The sequence below is a fragment of the Melitaea cinxia genome, chromosome 17 (genome assembly GCF_905220565.1).
Source record: "Melitaea cinxia chromosome 17, ilMelCinx1.1, whole genome shotgun sequence".
In the NCBI taxonomy this organism is placed as follows: domain Eukaryota; kingdom Metazoa; phylum Arthropoda; class Insecta; order Lepidoptera; family Nymphalidae; genus Melitaea; species Melitaea cinxia.
Window position 1 is genome coordinate 6,966,151 of NC_059410.1, and position 16,439 is coordinate 6,982,589.

The window sequence follows — 16,439 nt, forward strand, 5'->3', positions numbered from 1 at the left end:
AGGGGTAAGTAGTAACAGGCTCTTTTCACTAGGATTTTAAACTTTATCAACGCATTTCTTTGACTCGATTTAATCTATAAACCGCGCTGCATCATGTTGCCATAGCCAGTGTCCCGCCAGCCGGCGCAATGAGCGAAATTGTGCACGCGCATCATTTTTGCCAGGTAATATAAAATTGTACTGTCGTAAAATTTTGGTTTGCATTATTAATATCGACTAATTTCAGACTTTCTATATCTTATTTACATACAAATTTATCTATCTTTCATAATGTGTAACAGTTTTTAAGGTTGCTAAATTGTTTAAATAGTTATGTTGATAAATGTTAAAAATCATACCATGGGGTTAGTTGTAACAAAAACCCGGGGCTAGTTGTAACAAAATTCCAGGCTTGATGTAACGTGTTACAATATGCCCCAAGTTATGTTCTTCTAGAATGAGGGTGTATAAAAGAAAGTCAGAGCGGGCAACACAAAGCCAAGAAGTGTACGAGTTAGCGGCAGCTAAAGTTTTAGAAAAAAAATGCAGTATTCGGAAAGCTAGTCAGACTTTCGGATTATGTCACGTATCTCTTTATAGATACATATTGTCTGGTATGTGGTGAAGCTTACACAGATTCAAATAAAGAAGATTGGGTAGAGTGTATCATTTGTAAGATGTGGGCACATGTAGGATGTGTTACAGGAGACACTATTTCTTTTATTTGTATTAATTGTTGCTCAGATGAAGACTGAATTTAATTATAATGAAACCTACCAAATGTTGATTCTTATATAAGTACAATACTTTGTTAGATATATATGAAAAAGAGATAATTACGAAGCATACCTTACATATAAATAATTTAATTACTTACTGTGATATAAAAGTGCAATGATGATTATAAGTAGTGTTTAAGTACATAAAACAGTTAATTATTTAATTTTTACGCGTTGATTACTTAAAAGTCTATTTGAGTTGATTTTTGATAAGAATTACATAATACCTACTTTAAAAAGGTGTCAATTTTGTTAAAAATAAACAAAGAATAAATGATTACAGGTATTAGTGTCGTTTTTTTTGTCGTTACTACTTGCCCCGGTAGATGTTACAACTTGCCCCAAGCACGAGGTAAGTTGTAACACCGCACTTCTTCTAGAAAATAATTGATTGTAAAATAATGACTAATAGTTATGGTATTATTTTTACTTTATTGGGTAGAGGAAGAGTTACAGCATCCATCCATCTTTATTTAGTAGCAATATAATCAATAGATTTCAAGATATATTAGTTTTCATGAAAAATGTTACAACAAGCCCCTCTTTCCCCTACTCAAATAGTAGTTATCAGATCTCAATAAAATTTATATGTGACCACATGACAAACATCAGCTTTCGATTAAATTAAAAATTATTAAAATCGGTACACCCAGTAAAAAGTTATTGCGGATTTTCAAGAGTTTCCCTCGATTTCTCTGGGATCCCATCATCAGATCCTGGTTTCCTTATCATAGTACTAAACAAGGGATATCTACTTTCTAACAAAAAAAGAATTGTCAAAATCGGTACATCCAGTAGAAAGTTATGCGGTATAATACATCGTAGGTCGACAAAAAAGCGTCAAGTAAAAACGCATTATTAGATATAACTCGAAAAGTAGTTGTTAGATCTCAAATAAATTTAAATGGGTGGTCCCATTATATTACAATGCGCCACGGTTCGCTTAAACCGAAAATAAAAATCATCATATCAAAAATTTCGCTCTAGCGGGTACATCGTTCCATAGCTTAATTGTCTAGAGCGCCGACACGGTCAATCGGAGACTCGGAGACGCGGGTTCGCACCCCGCTGGAGCGGTCAATTTTTGATATGATATTCAAAAATGTTTAGAATTCCTAATGTGTGGATAACACAAAAATAAAATCGTACATATCCTCCTCCTTTTTTGGAAGTCGGTTAAAAATCACAAAGATTAAAGAAAAAACTAAAATGGTTACCACCACAGTTTGTCGGGTCAGCAGTAAATAACAGTTAAATAAAACATTATAAAAGTATACAAACAATCAAAATAGCAAGGCAAAAGTTATTTCTATTTAATTATAAATTATTAAAATTTACAAATGATTAAGGTGAAATAGTAAAAATAGTAATTGTGAGTGCATCAGCTTTGTTAAGATGCCCATATAAGAATGTTAATTGTATCACATAATATGTATGTGTATGTATGTATATATATTGTGAGTTTTAAAATGCATTTCATATTCTACATAGAATTTCAATTTCTATCGCAGGTTATTTCCTATAAATAATTACTATTTTACTGCATGCTTCTAAAAATGCAATAAGTACCTCAAAGTCATCCATATTAAAACAATAATTTTCCAAGTAATAAAGACAAGAAGAAATAATTGATTATAATTAATTTGTCCTTATTGTTTGAGAATAAATTTTACGAAGCAAAGTTATTATATGATTCACGTCGGGAGGCTTGCGGTAAGACTCCATTTGATATAATGTGTATAGGTTAAGAAAAAGTTTAATAAAAAAAATATAGTTACATACAACATTTCATTCCCATCTTTGAACCCATTTTATACCCCCTTTTTCGCATTGAAAAATAGCCCATGTCCTTTTTTAGGCTCTAGGCTACTGTGTATCAAATTTCATTTAAATCGGTTCATTAGTTTTGGCGTAAACGCGCGACACACAGACAGAGTTACTTTCGCATTTATAATATTAGTAAGGATTTCGATGTTAAATTTATTTAATGTATAATATAATTGTGTCTCAGATTTTACCAATCAAGTGAAACACTTGCTTGATTTGTAATATTGGAGACCTATATGGAGCATTATATGTAGGTATTCGTTTAAATTGAACGAAGCTACCGTTTAAGATGTAAGTCCAGATTTGAGGGTACTAAACTTTTGCGTATTCCAATAAAAAAGTAAACCATTCAATTAAGTACCGTTCTTATCTGATATCGTCCTGTTCGATAATTATGGTTTGTAGTTATATAAAAATAAAAACAATGTTTTCACATTTAGGTATAATTGAACTTTAAATTTATTTTTTTACATAATTTAACATTTTTTTGTAACTAATGTATTTAAAAGAAATGTGCATTATATCTAGACATATTTCAGTGGTTATATAGAATACAAATGTTCAATCATAAAATAAACATCCAATATACTTAATATTAGTTAAAAAAAATACAAGCGCGAACACTTTTGTACATATGTATGTTGTATGTACAAATACTTATGAAATTACATTTTTCGTGCAGTAATTTTTAAAATCATTAATTTTACATAACTTTAAATTTGACCAAAATAGTTATTTAACGTGTTATTTCTTATTTACGTAATAAGAATTTGCAATGCAACTGGCAAATTGTTAGTGCATGAGCAAAATAAGTAGATATTTTTCCTTGATTAAAATCAAATAACGAATACATATTTTCATGCTAACTAATAAATATGCTTCTATAATTGACATTATATTTGCTAACTAGCTGGTGTCTGCGACTTTGTCCATGTGGAATTTAGAAAAAAAGTTATTGTTAATTTCAGTTATAAAATAGATAAATTTCTAAAATATTATAAAAGAAAGTCCCGTCAAAATTGATCCAGCTGTTTCAGAGATTAGCCGGAACAACCGACAGACACTCGGAAATTGTAAAAAATGTTATTTTGGTTTATGTATCGTGTACATACATTCATATGCATTTAGTAAAACGGCGGAGCGGTTAGCGGTTAATTTAATATCACAAACAGATATTTCAACAATAGTAAATGAGAATTAAATAATAATTATTATTTACAATCAATTCCCTATTTAACAAAAAACGGCATCAAGATGAAAAATTCTTCTGTTTATAGTTTTAGTTATTAATACGCTAACGGTAGGTACTTAAATAAGAGTGCAGCAAGCAGAATCGAGATAATCTACGAAATGCACGGCTGACGTCTCTACTAGGGTCTTAGAAAAACTTAACCGGTTTTTTCACATCGGAAATCGAATCTTCGAGACTATTTCAAGGCGGGTTTTATGTTCTAATAGCGAATGTAACCAATTATCGTTTTCCCTCAGGCTTCTGGCACGTAGAATTTAGCATTTTTGTCTTTTCCTACTGCAATAAATTCTTAAAAAAAATATTCGCATCAGTGTCAGTTTTTTAGTTTAACTGCAAATTGCTTTCCATCGCAATAATGAAGTAAATATTGCTAGAAAATTGCTGGGTAAGCCTATAAATAGACTCACGAAGATCTTTCCTGTTAGGAAGGACGTTTTGTTGAGCAGGATAAAAAATATTTTAACCATGAACGTATCGTGATATAGGTAATAATCAGTTTAGTAATTTAGTCAATATCAGAGACACTATTTAGTGTCGACAATATTAAAAACAAGATAAAGATATTATCTTAATTTTTCGTACCTGACAATGAGAAGTCGTTGTGACGGCTCTCTGAGTCTCGGATGAGGAAAGCACCATGTTCGTTTTCTGGCAGAAGCAGTTTCTTTTCAGCTTCGATTCGCTTTATTTTACGGAAATACCATCTGAAATAAAAATAATCTGTGATGATTGGTATCAGAAGAATTATGTATAGTGAAGTTACTTTGTAAAAAAATAATCATGATACACGGTGATATTTTTGAAGATTAAATTCACTTGTTTGTTTGTAGGCGGTAATCTTCGCAAATACTGATCCGATCATGAAAATTCTTTCCCTAACAGAAAGCAACACTATTCAGGAGTGATATAGGCTATTATTATTGAATAAAAAATTCAGTAAAATGTAATAGTAGATATATGTAAATCAAGTCAGAGAAATACGAGCGAGATGGAAACTTTACTATATATTTGCTATATATTGCATCACAAGAATAATTAGAGCCCAACGAAGTGGGCACGGGTCAGCATTATTTAATTTTCTATGATTCTGCACATATCACGCAAGTGTAAAAATATTTCAACGAAACTATTCTGAATACTCTAACCATACCCTACATCTATCTATACCACACATAACATCTGTAAATAAAAACTACTTTCATGGCTATAATAATAATATAAATAAAAGGGCGAAACTAAAGTAGCGAACACAGTAGTTCAATCACCATATCAGTTGATAGAGCGTTCAGAAAGCAGGGCGACAATGACTCAACGTTGACGAATGAATGAGTACTTTGCATTCAATCGGCGTGAGCTCGCCGGGACGAGAGCAAAACTTATTGTACTGACATGTCTAACATAGGAATATCGGCTTACGATACGAGTGTTAAGTATTCAGGTGAAAATAAGACTGAAAGAGATTGCTCACTTTTCAAGTTAAAGAAAGTATTATTTAAAAGGAATGAATGTATCGTTGTGTTTTATTTTGTTTCAGTAACATTAACTAATCAGTATAACTATGAAACATGCATTTATTAAGAAAATATAATTTGATGGTACAAATCTAATGAAACGAAACTATAAGTACATAGATACGTCTAAATTTTATATGATAAATTTCGCAACAACAAAAACCAAACAATGGTATTGCATTATATTCTATATTGCAGGCGAGGCTGTCTGGCGGCGAATGACTAAACCGGTAGGTTATTTTATAAATTCTGAAACCAACGTCCTTTATAGGTCCCGTACACAAGTGTTAACGGGATTTTATGTATAATACTGTTTTCCATCAGTATTTATACACGTTTAAGATTTTCACGCGAACGTTTTGATGGCAAATAATATAAATAAAATAAAGTTGAGAAATCGCTTCAAAAGAAACGTGTTTTGTCGACATTTTAAAAATGTCGTCGATCTTAAAAAAAAGAAAAACTTAGAGCACCACACACAATGATTTGCTATGTTTTTATATTAAGGTATAATATATATTTATATATTAAATTGATATTGTTAGAAATATTATGATATGCAAAATACGTTTATTAATAAACGTGTAACGTAAGATATAGAAGTTATGGAATAATTAGAGGAGGTAGCAATAATCTAGTACTCGTATTCAAGCGTTGCGTTTTTTATTGTATTCGTGATGCGATTCGGTTCAAGTTGTAATTATAATTATTCATTGGGATTATTCCGAGAGACACAAACGCACCATTGGATTGTAATTAAGTAAAGGCTTCAACTGTACTCGATGCTTATCACGACTTATACAGAGGCATTAACTGTGTTATGACTGTTTCAATTATTTACAGATCTTAGAAATATTTGGATTGTCTTTTAATAATTTTACTGCAGTCAACCAGGGTTTTCTGTTTTTATATCTAAACTCTTTTTCTTGTATTTTTACTCATTATTTAAATAACGTCATTTATTAACATAAACTCGCTTGAAATTATCGATTCTACGTATTTATAACGTATAAATGTATTAAACAATTAAAATGAAAATAAAACAAAATCATCTATATAATTTACACAGTTATAGCGAAAATTAATTGAAAGTTGAAAATAAAACTTATCTGCTTTAAAGAATTACATGAAATAACTTTTATTTTCAACTTTGCTTGTCTTGGCGCACTGATTGACTCAAAAAATCCTTTGTGTCATATACCTTCCTGAATGTGACAAACAACAGCTCGTATGTTTGTATATAATAAAATTCAGACCAATTCGCCATATTATTATTATACTATATAGGAATATTGTTAAATGTAACCTTTTAATACTTAATTTTGCAACAAGGTGATAAAATAAATGAATTATGATACAAGTCTAAATATATTTAAGGAAATTGCCCGTCAATTACTTAACCTAACCTTTATTGTCGCTGTTCAGTCATATTTTCATAATAAAATCGTAGAAGAGGATAAAGATTATTACGATCAATGTCGCAATAATAATAAAAGTAAGAGGGCGTTGCGTCCTGAAACTTTTATTACCAGCTACTGGGACCTTGTCACGCGCTAAGGGCATCAAAAGGGTCATATATCGATTACTAAGAAGTCCCAACCGAAGGCCTGATGGAAAACGCACTCAGAATTGATTGATTTTAATCAAGTGCAGGCATCATCCTTATAGACTTACACGCTTATATCTTAACAAGCACCTAACTATAAATATACAGTAGTAATTTAAAAGTGTAAAATAAACAAAAGTTTAAAAGATCTTACGATATGTCTTAAAAGTTCTAAATGCTATAAACGCAGTCTACAAATAGAGAACAGGTAATCGTACCGGTGATTAAAACATTTTTTTTTTCAACGATGCGGTAGAGATTTCAAAGATGTCTTTTAAATACACATAGATTTTTATCATACGATAAATCAGTATTGTGAAAACGAATTAGTTAATTAGTTAGCCTTACTCAAATTTTCATTGTCTCAATTGTATTAAAAGTTGATCTATTTAATAATCATGTAACAATAGTTAAGTATAAACGAATAGTCATAAAATTACCATATAAGCAGTTTTAAACCCATTTGTGAGACCAATAAAAACTAAATCATTGTGTAAGAAAATAAAGTTAAATTTTTCAATAACACTTTTGTAGAATACTTTATGGAAGATATTAAGATATTTAAATAAATTGACTATCATTAATCTGAAAACGGCTGCTATAGCTGTTTTTACGGGAAAAGGGTAACGTTTATTTTAATTTGAGAACGTTTTAAGACATTAATAATTTTCAAATTTTAGCAATTGTGATCAAAACAACGTATATAACTATTGAAATCAAAACAACACTAACTCTATGAAATTTTACATTACATTTTTACTATTCAGTTATCTGACTATGAAAACGTATGTTGAAATGTGTAAAATTCATCAAACATAATTGATATAGACTGATGCATGACTTACGTACACAAACAATAAGCATATAGTCAGTCACAAGTTCTTTTGCTTATTACTTAACGTACTTGAATGACATTTCTGCGCTGATCACAAAGTAAAACCATACTTAAATTACAATTTACTGACACACAATTTCTGACTTTTATACCAGCGTTACGTGGTGAATAATAGATTATAGTATGAAACTTGTACTAAGCTCTTACACCTGATTGTGAGCAACGATATATGCAATTGAGACGTTGTCTGTTATTATTATAAGGGCCTGTTTCTCCGATTACTGATAAGTTTATCTCAACTTAGATAAGTTTTATCGGTTGCAGGTAAAACAAGAGTCTACGATCTGTTCTCAAATACATAAACGACTACTTCCACTATATATAAACAACAGTCAATGAATTCACTGGTTTCAAATAGAACTAACTAGAGTGGAGGAGTTTTACGGAAAAAAAGAGAAATGTATCGGATACATTAATAGGTCAGACAGCTTTAACAGAATTCAATAAAGTAGGCCCTTAGACTTGCGTTGATAGTTGTATAATTTTATTTTTCGTATATTTTACTACTCAACTTTGTGATCCAGAAAACCGTTTCGTCTGCATGCTTGTTAGCATATTTTTAAGTATGACGTTAAGTGATAAACTGTAATCCGGAAACACGATAGAGCAACCTTGACCCGCATTAAAAATGAAATCGTTTTGCGAATCGTTATTTTCTTGATATTCATATTTGTGGCTAACGTAATAGTCTCGGTTATAAATTATTTCCCGCTAACTCATTAACATACATCAATTCCAAGCGTTTATAGCGACTGTAAATAGAAGAAATACTTTTATGGTAGCTATCTGGAATCTTATAATTGTACTAAGAGCAAGTTAGGGGTTGCTTTATATTACCTTAGGCATTCACGTTTTACCTGCTCTAAGTTATTGGAATGACTTATCGCCTGTTGTTTGCGCTTCAGCCTGTAATATCCCACTGCTGGCCATAGGCCTCTTTCCCCATGTAGGAGAAGGATCAGAGCTTAATCTGTCACGCTGCTCCAATGCGAGTTGGCGAATATATTCACTACTATAAGTAACGATCGCTATCAGTCGTACATGACAACAACCGGGACCGACAGCTTAACGTGCTCTCCGAGGGACAGTGGGGAGATCCACAAAGACAACACAAACACCCAGACCACGGCAAACATCTACATAGCCAATACAAATGTTTGTCATGTGCGGGCATCGAACTCGCAACCGCCAGCGCAACAGCCACAAACCAGTGCTGTGACCGTGAAGCCAACGGCGGCGCCTCCTATATTTATGTTTTTTTTTTTTGTTATTTGTAACTCAGTAATGATTATTATTATTTATATTCAATTTACATAATTAAACTTCCTCGTCTAAACGATGGTTCTAAATATGACGAGGTTTTTAAAATTGTGTGTGTGTGCGTGTAAGAGAGCTTTCGGTTTCAAAACTTTAACGACTCTATTAAATCATCTGAAATCAACTTGAAATATTTTATAACGAGGCATAATGTTGAAGCTATCAGAAATGTTTACGTTTTGTATTGGGAAAGCTAGATAATGGAATGAAGAATGAATAAAACATTTTTTTTTCGAGAATTTAAATTATGACTAAAAGAAGTTTACGTTCATAACAATGTTTTTGGCTTTCATTATTCTTTTATACGGTTACGAAAAAATTGTATTATAAATAGTTAAACGAATAACCAACCTTAAAATCGAAAATAAATAAATCTAGCAAATAACATTGTAACAAGTTTCTAAATTCATAAGTTTATTTAAACAGGTACCGCTTTACATATTTATTTTACATGTTTCAATTGGAGAGATTCGAAAGTTCAAACAACGCTGCAAATATACAAGCTTCGTTTATTATATAGACTTCTCTGTAAGGAGCAATCCGTATCAAAATTAATAAAAAAAGTATGAGTTTTTATGGTAGAAAAAAGTTATGAAAAAGTTTCTAAGAAAGACCCGAGGCGGGTAACACGGATCTGAATTATTATACAACGTTATTAAAAGCGCCAATACCTACATAAGAACCTTCTTTCTATCTTATTTTGAAATCACGAGTACTCTTTTTATAGAGATTTGTATTTGGTTTTTTTTTGTAAACGTTTTCAATTTCGTTATTGAATGTGAAATTAATATAAAATAGTTTTTTTTATTATGTAAGTATTATCAGCGTTTAGGTTCATAATTACCAGTTATAAAAATATAAAAAATAGTCTTATCGTAGAATAAATTTGAAACGAGTTTAAATAATTTACTAAGTCATAAACTTGGATTGAAATCTAAAGATAGAACTTGAACTTTTTCCATAATGAGAGAAATGAGAATTTTACAATGGGCTATGTGGGTTGGCGAACGTTGAACTTGTGCGTGCCGATGCAAGCACGTTTTTTTGCTAAGCCAGTCCTGCCTGACTTCAGGTTTTTCACTAGATGAGTAATCTAATTATAGGGATTCTATCTCGATAGACATAGCTGCCGTAGACTTCAACGCTAGTTTTTTAGGCAGAGCTCGTTCAGTGCCTAGTTAGATAATGTTGCGACCAATAAAGGAGGTTGCATGTGCAATTACGTGCACATCTGAAGTACTTCCAAGTGATACATTTAGACAATAAAAAAAGATAATTATAAAGACAATGAAGTTGTTTTCATAAGCCGTTTGTTCAGACATCTATATTAAGAATTAATAAAACGTGTTACTACATGTGTTAAGTGATTAATAAGTTAAAGTTTAGCTATAATTATAAAGTTTGTCACATGTTGCTAATTGAGTCAATGTAAGGAGCCATGGGAAAGAATATTAATGCACGTGGAATCGATTCTACTGTTCATTATATATTAAAACGTTTAATACGAAGATAAGTAGTAAGAAAATTAAGCGCTAATTAAACATAATGTCTGACGACATCGTCCATTGTACGGCATCCAACGGCATTGTAACAGTTTTTTTTGTTATGACCTTTAGTGTAATAGCTCGAGTTATTCCATTATGTAACTAAAGTTTTAGATTAAAAACAGTCTTTTCATACAATTTAATACACTACTAAATAGTGGCCTATATTGGTCTTCTGTCATTATATTCGAATGAAACAAGACATTGACATGACTATCGGTTTATTTGAACATAAATCTGAAGTCGTTTAGAGCAAAATTTTCTTGAAAAGTGATGCATGAACTACAAACCTCATTAAAGATAATAAAATAAACGGTAGTTTTTTGCAAGCAATATGGGTTTGTCCGTTACTTATTCAGAGAAGTGGCAGATAAGGATAACAGTCATAAATATTGAGACACACTATGAATTGACAATAAGGACGTTCCGCCAAACGGAAGAGTTATTGTTTATTCCTATAATATTGAACTAAAATTTGGATACAATTGTCTCACTTACTAAAACAAACATGCACATATCTCGAAGTAGGTACGCATTAAGTCACTTAAAATTATTTTTAATTAATTAAATCATTATCATTTATAAGACAAACAGGAATGGCAAGTTTATTAAAAATGAATTGTTTAGTAGTAGTTTAGCATCGAGACGGAACACTTAGCAAACTTTACAATGAGTCGTTAACAGCTAGTGCCATTTGTTTTTGATCAGGAAAGGACATGATGATGCGGAATACAAAAGCGTCATCAAGAAGTACTGCGAAAATTTTAATCACATCGTGACAATCAATTCCTTACTCTTTCCTTTTTTAACAGTAATGATTCGGTAACAACGTCGAGTGAATAAATTCAACGCACAATCAATACGCTCTATCGACAAGTGTAGATAAGTTAGTACCAGTTAATTACAGTGTAATTAAATTAGTCTCAATATCTAATTCAATTGCAGACGCCACTCGACTCAACATTTGAAAATAGTTATTAATGTATGAAAACATTCGCGAAACGATGATTATTATCGACCAAGACTCACGACGAGAACGATCGCAGCAAACGTAAAAAGCAAAAACAAATCATAAAACCTGTTGCATTGTTCTTTCGCAAGAGATCCCCACCGAACCTCATGATAAAGAGCAAATCATTTTCTAACACGTGTCTCAATTAAAGAATATTACGAATTTAAATTACATCTATATAAGTACGTAATATTACTAATTAAAATATACACTTTGGATGGGTTTTGAATCTATACAAATAAATGAAATTGTAGTATCTGTAATATTAAAATAACCGCTTTTCACTAAATGCATATGGATGTTACGGTACATATACCAAAGTAACATTTTTTACAATTTTCGTCGAAAACTGCCGGGCCGATTTTGACGGGACTTTCACTGGCAGATAGTCGTAATATTACTAATTAAAATATACACTTTGGATGGGTTTTGAATCTATACAAATAAATGAAATTGTAGTATCTGTAATATTAAAATAACCGCTTTTCACTAAATGCATATGGATGTTACGGTACATATACCAAAGTAACATTTTTTACAATTTTCGTCGAAAACTGCCGGGCCGATTTTGACGGGACTTTCACTGGCAGATAGTCGTAATATTACTAATTAAAATATACACTTTCGATGGGTTTTGAATCTATACAAATAAATGAAATTGTAGTATCTGTAATATTAAAATAACCGCTTTTCACTAAATGCATATGGATGTTACGGTACATATACCAAAATAAGATTTTTTACAATTTTCGTCGAAAACTGCCGGGCCGATTTTGACGGGACTTTCACTGGCAGATAGCTGATGTAATAAGAAGTAACTTAGGCTACTTTTATTTTAGAAATTTATTTATTTTATAACACTGCGAACTAAACAAAAACTTTTTTGTTAATATCAACGCGGACGAAGTTGCGGGCACAGCTAGTTTGGTAATGAATAAAGAAATGACGAGAGATATATAACAACTAGAAAGCACATGCGTTTGAAAACAGTAAATCAAATCCAAATCAACTACTGAGTTGAGAGACGTCACGAAATGATACCAAAATCATAGCGTTAGTCACAGTGCAAGTGAGACAAAAGCAATTAATGTTATTGGACAATATAACCGTTTTTATATTTTTGACAGCGATAAAAGAACAAACTATATTCACTTTTTATTCCCGATGCGTGTTCTTTCCGTTTCGAATACAGAATTCGTATGCATGATTTGTAACACAAATTACTTTAGTCAACCACATTGCATTGCGAAATTTCACCTCGATTAATATCATATTAAATCGATGGGTCGCCTTTTAATTCTATTTTAACTATTACACAATTCACAGCACACTGTCGAATAAAAATAATTATTTTTAGTAATTGTTTTTGCAACTACACACGTCATTTTGTGTTGGGTATAATGAAGTTATGAAAATTAATATAATCATATCAGATATCTGGCGCTATCATTTCCAATTTTATCAGCTAACTTTATATAACAAGAATAATTATTACATTTTACACAGATTAGATAATTATTTAATTCTTTACAATAACGTAAAAAAATAACATTTTTACTTTAAGAGAACAAGAGCAGACAACAGAAGCTTTTCTTTTGTGTTTACATAACAAATATGTCGTCGGTCGGCGTCGGTCGAACATGTAGAAACAAATTGAGTTAAAAACAATAATTTCGACGTGAATTCCTTTGATTGTTTAAAAATCTACTTACATTTCAAAAACACAATAGCTTTGTCGATAATTATGTGGCTAAACAAACATTTTTTGATAAAGAAACATCGATCAACTTTGAAATATTCGTAAGCGTAAAGCAAGTAACCTTAACGTTTTTAATTAGACATGAATAGATTATTATTATGACATTTCAAAGGACATGAACTCGCGAGATGTTTGGAAGAATAAAGTGCATTCAAAAATGCCCCTGACCCGAGCGAGTACATAAAACTTTTATAATGAATGAGATAAATAGATACTGTTTTCTGGAACGAGATTTTGTAAGAATGTTTGAAGTCGTCATTATCATCATTTATAATAGGAACAGAAGTTAACAATTGTGTAACTAGAGTATCCCTCAAGGCTAATCAGTGAAACCGACACCGGCACGTCCGTGTACCTTGCCTCACTACCCGCTGCTTTCCGCGCTCTCTAGCGGCTGGGACTTCAGATACCTTGTGGTGCATTTATTGTTAATAATTTTTAGATACAATAGTTTATGTATTTTAAAATTCCATTTAAATAATAAGTTTTTCAATTTTAAATAATAATAAGCGTTAATAATTCTAAAAAGGATTAAGGAAGTACGTAAAAAAAAAACACGAACAAATGATGTGTTCAATATTTAAATCACAATCACTTCCGATCGGTTGACTACAGTTTTCGTGTCACCTTCACAGGTTACTTCCTGAGCAGACTCCTAACTACCGAACTACCGAGAGGAAGATTGCTGTCGGTGCAGCGACCGACCGCGCTAACGTAGCCTTGGACGCAAGCTCCCTGCATTCTAATCGGACGGCCTTGCGGAAGCGCGTGCTCGGTACACTTCTCGCACGCACTCCTCGACCGGCGTCTTATCAAAAAAAACCTGACTAACGATCACTCATGGGTTTACATTTATATGAGTTGACCTCACAACTTTTTCTCATAAGCTCGGGCGAAATCTGTAACACTAATTTTTTAAAATCTTGCTTAACTTACTGTAGCGATTATTATTGAAAAAAAAAAAAAAAAAAAACTAACGATATCATCTATTAATGCACACACGTACGTGAGTATAAACAAAAAGCATACTGACATAAAGAGACATGTCTTTTGAAATGATTAGAATGAAAAGGTTCGCTAGAAACCGAAAATTAGTAACCAGTTCGACTAGTTAATGTTGAACGGCTGACCTGTTCAGCGGGTTAGGTTTTGACTAAGTAAACCGCCATGGCTTGGTTCATGGACATGCATCAACGCATGCGAAATAAACTTATAGTGTTAGTTATTGTATAAAAGTAATTAGGATGTAACTTTTTTTATGTAATATCGATTGTAAGTATATTACTTACGGCATTGTGTTAAGTTTCATATATGTGTCTAGTGGGAGTTCTGAATGTTTATTATTTTCATTCGTTCCCGAGAGCCGCCGCGCAGTTCTCATCCAGCTGCCTCTTTGTCGTCTAAAGCCTTTATCGTTTTTCGATAATTGAAGATGTCTTTTAACAATGTCATGCCATTTCCACTTAACTGTCGCCGGCGAGTCACTAGCCGCATCTTCTTTACAAATCTGCAGGCCGTCACTAAACCTTCTCATATTTTGTAAATAGATTTCATTCGATTTCGGCGGAAGACTTCTTCTCCTTTCTTCGGGAACAATACCCGAATCGTGAGAGTTCTGTTCAGCTATCCATTTTGAGATAAAATCATTTTTATCACAGACTTGCGTTATCACTGGCTCTTCTTTTGGTGGTGGTGGTATCCAATCCAAACTCACCCACTGACTAGATTTCGGTTTCGACTTAAAAATAACGTCTATCTCATCATCACAGTCCGACGAGCCAATCGAACAAACAGACGTTTTTTTCCTTCGAAAACGCGACCGAATCGGCTTACAAGGAGATAAAGATTCAGGATTTGTACTGAAATCTGCCATATCCTCCCGTCTTACATCCTGTAAACTCTTAATTGTCTCTATATTAGCATAAGAGTTTTCGGAGCAAGAGGAGTCTACACTAAATCTACTTCTTTGCATTGGTTTAGATTTAACAATAGTACTTTCGCTGTTATTTTCATTAACTCCACAGCTAATTTCTCGTTCGCAAGTTAAAGACAATCTCCTTTCATTTGATTTCTCGTTTTCCATTTCTATTATTCTAGCCATACTAGAAAAACTATTATCTTTAGATGATTCTACTAGTCTATTTAGTTTTTGCGTACAATCTCTTTCAAAGTCTTCATTACTATTTGTAAGCGTAGATACGGAGTTATCTTCGTTAAATTCTATGATTCTAGTAATTTTTTGTGGAACTTCATTTTCATCATCTTGATTCACCGGAGAAGGTAATTTATCATTCTCGAATTCAATTATCCTAGTTATTCTTTGTACGTGTTCTTTTTCAATTTTGTTCATTAAATCTGTATTAAAATCATCTAATTCAATTATTCTTGTTATTCTTTGGGGATACATATCTTTTTCGGATCCGTGTCGATCCTCAGTTTTTTTAGTAAGAGAAAACTTTTTATCATTTTCTGTACACCTAATAGTAGAACAACTAGAATTTTCAAATATTATCTTTTCTTCTAATGAATTATGACGGCTTTTTGCCTTTTGTAGTGCACTCTCAGAGAGGAAAACACACGGAACTTCAACTTGCATTGACATCTTTCGACGCCTTGTAGTGTTTTCCTTTGCTTTATTAATATCATTATCAATGTTCTCGGGTACAGCCGTAGGCGGTAATATTATTTGAGTACCTGCTACCATTCGTAAAAAGTCTGTAACAGCAGCTATATGTGCTCCAGTCACAGCGCCTTGTAACTTAACACCGGAAACTTGGTGAGGCACAAGTTGGTTATCGCGCATACACCATACAACGGGCAAAGCCCCTTCCGACACCATCGTCGTATTTAAGAGTTTGAATATTAAAAACACTCGACTTCGTCCTTCAAAAAGTTTCTCTTAATTAACACAAACGAGAAATTCTAATCAACAAATTATTCTAATCACTGGCGTGTTTC

General features: G+C 32.1%; 1 protein-coding gene across 1 annotated transcript in view; it reads right to left on the reverse strand.

The window, feature by feature from the left end:
- LOC123661557 (tyrosine-protein kinase Src42A) overlaps positions 1 to 16,439 on the reverse strand; it is an 80,111-nt gene that overhangs the window by 22,727 nt on the left and 40,945 nt on the right. Inside the window, exon 2 of the mRNA XM_045596514.1 lies at positions 4,420 to 4,541. Within this exon, the coding sequence (XP_045452470.1) occupies positions 4,420 to 4,541 (122 nt within the window). The remainder of the gene's footprint in view (positions 1 to 4,419; positions 4,542 to 16,439) is intronic.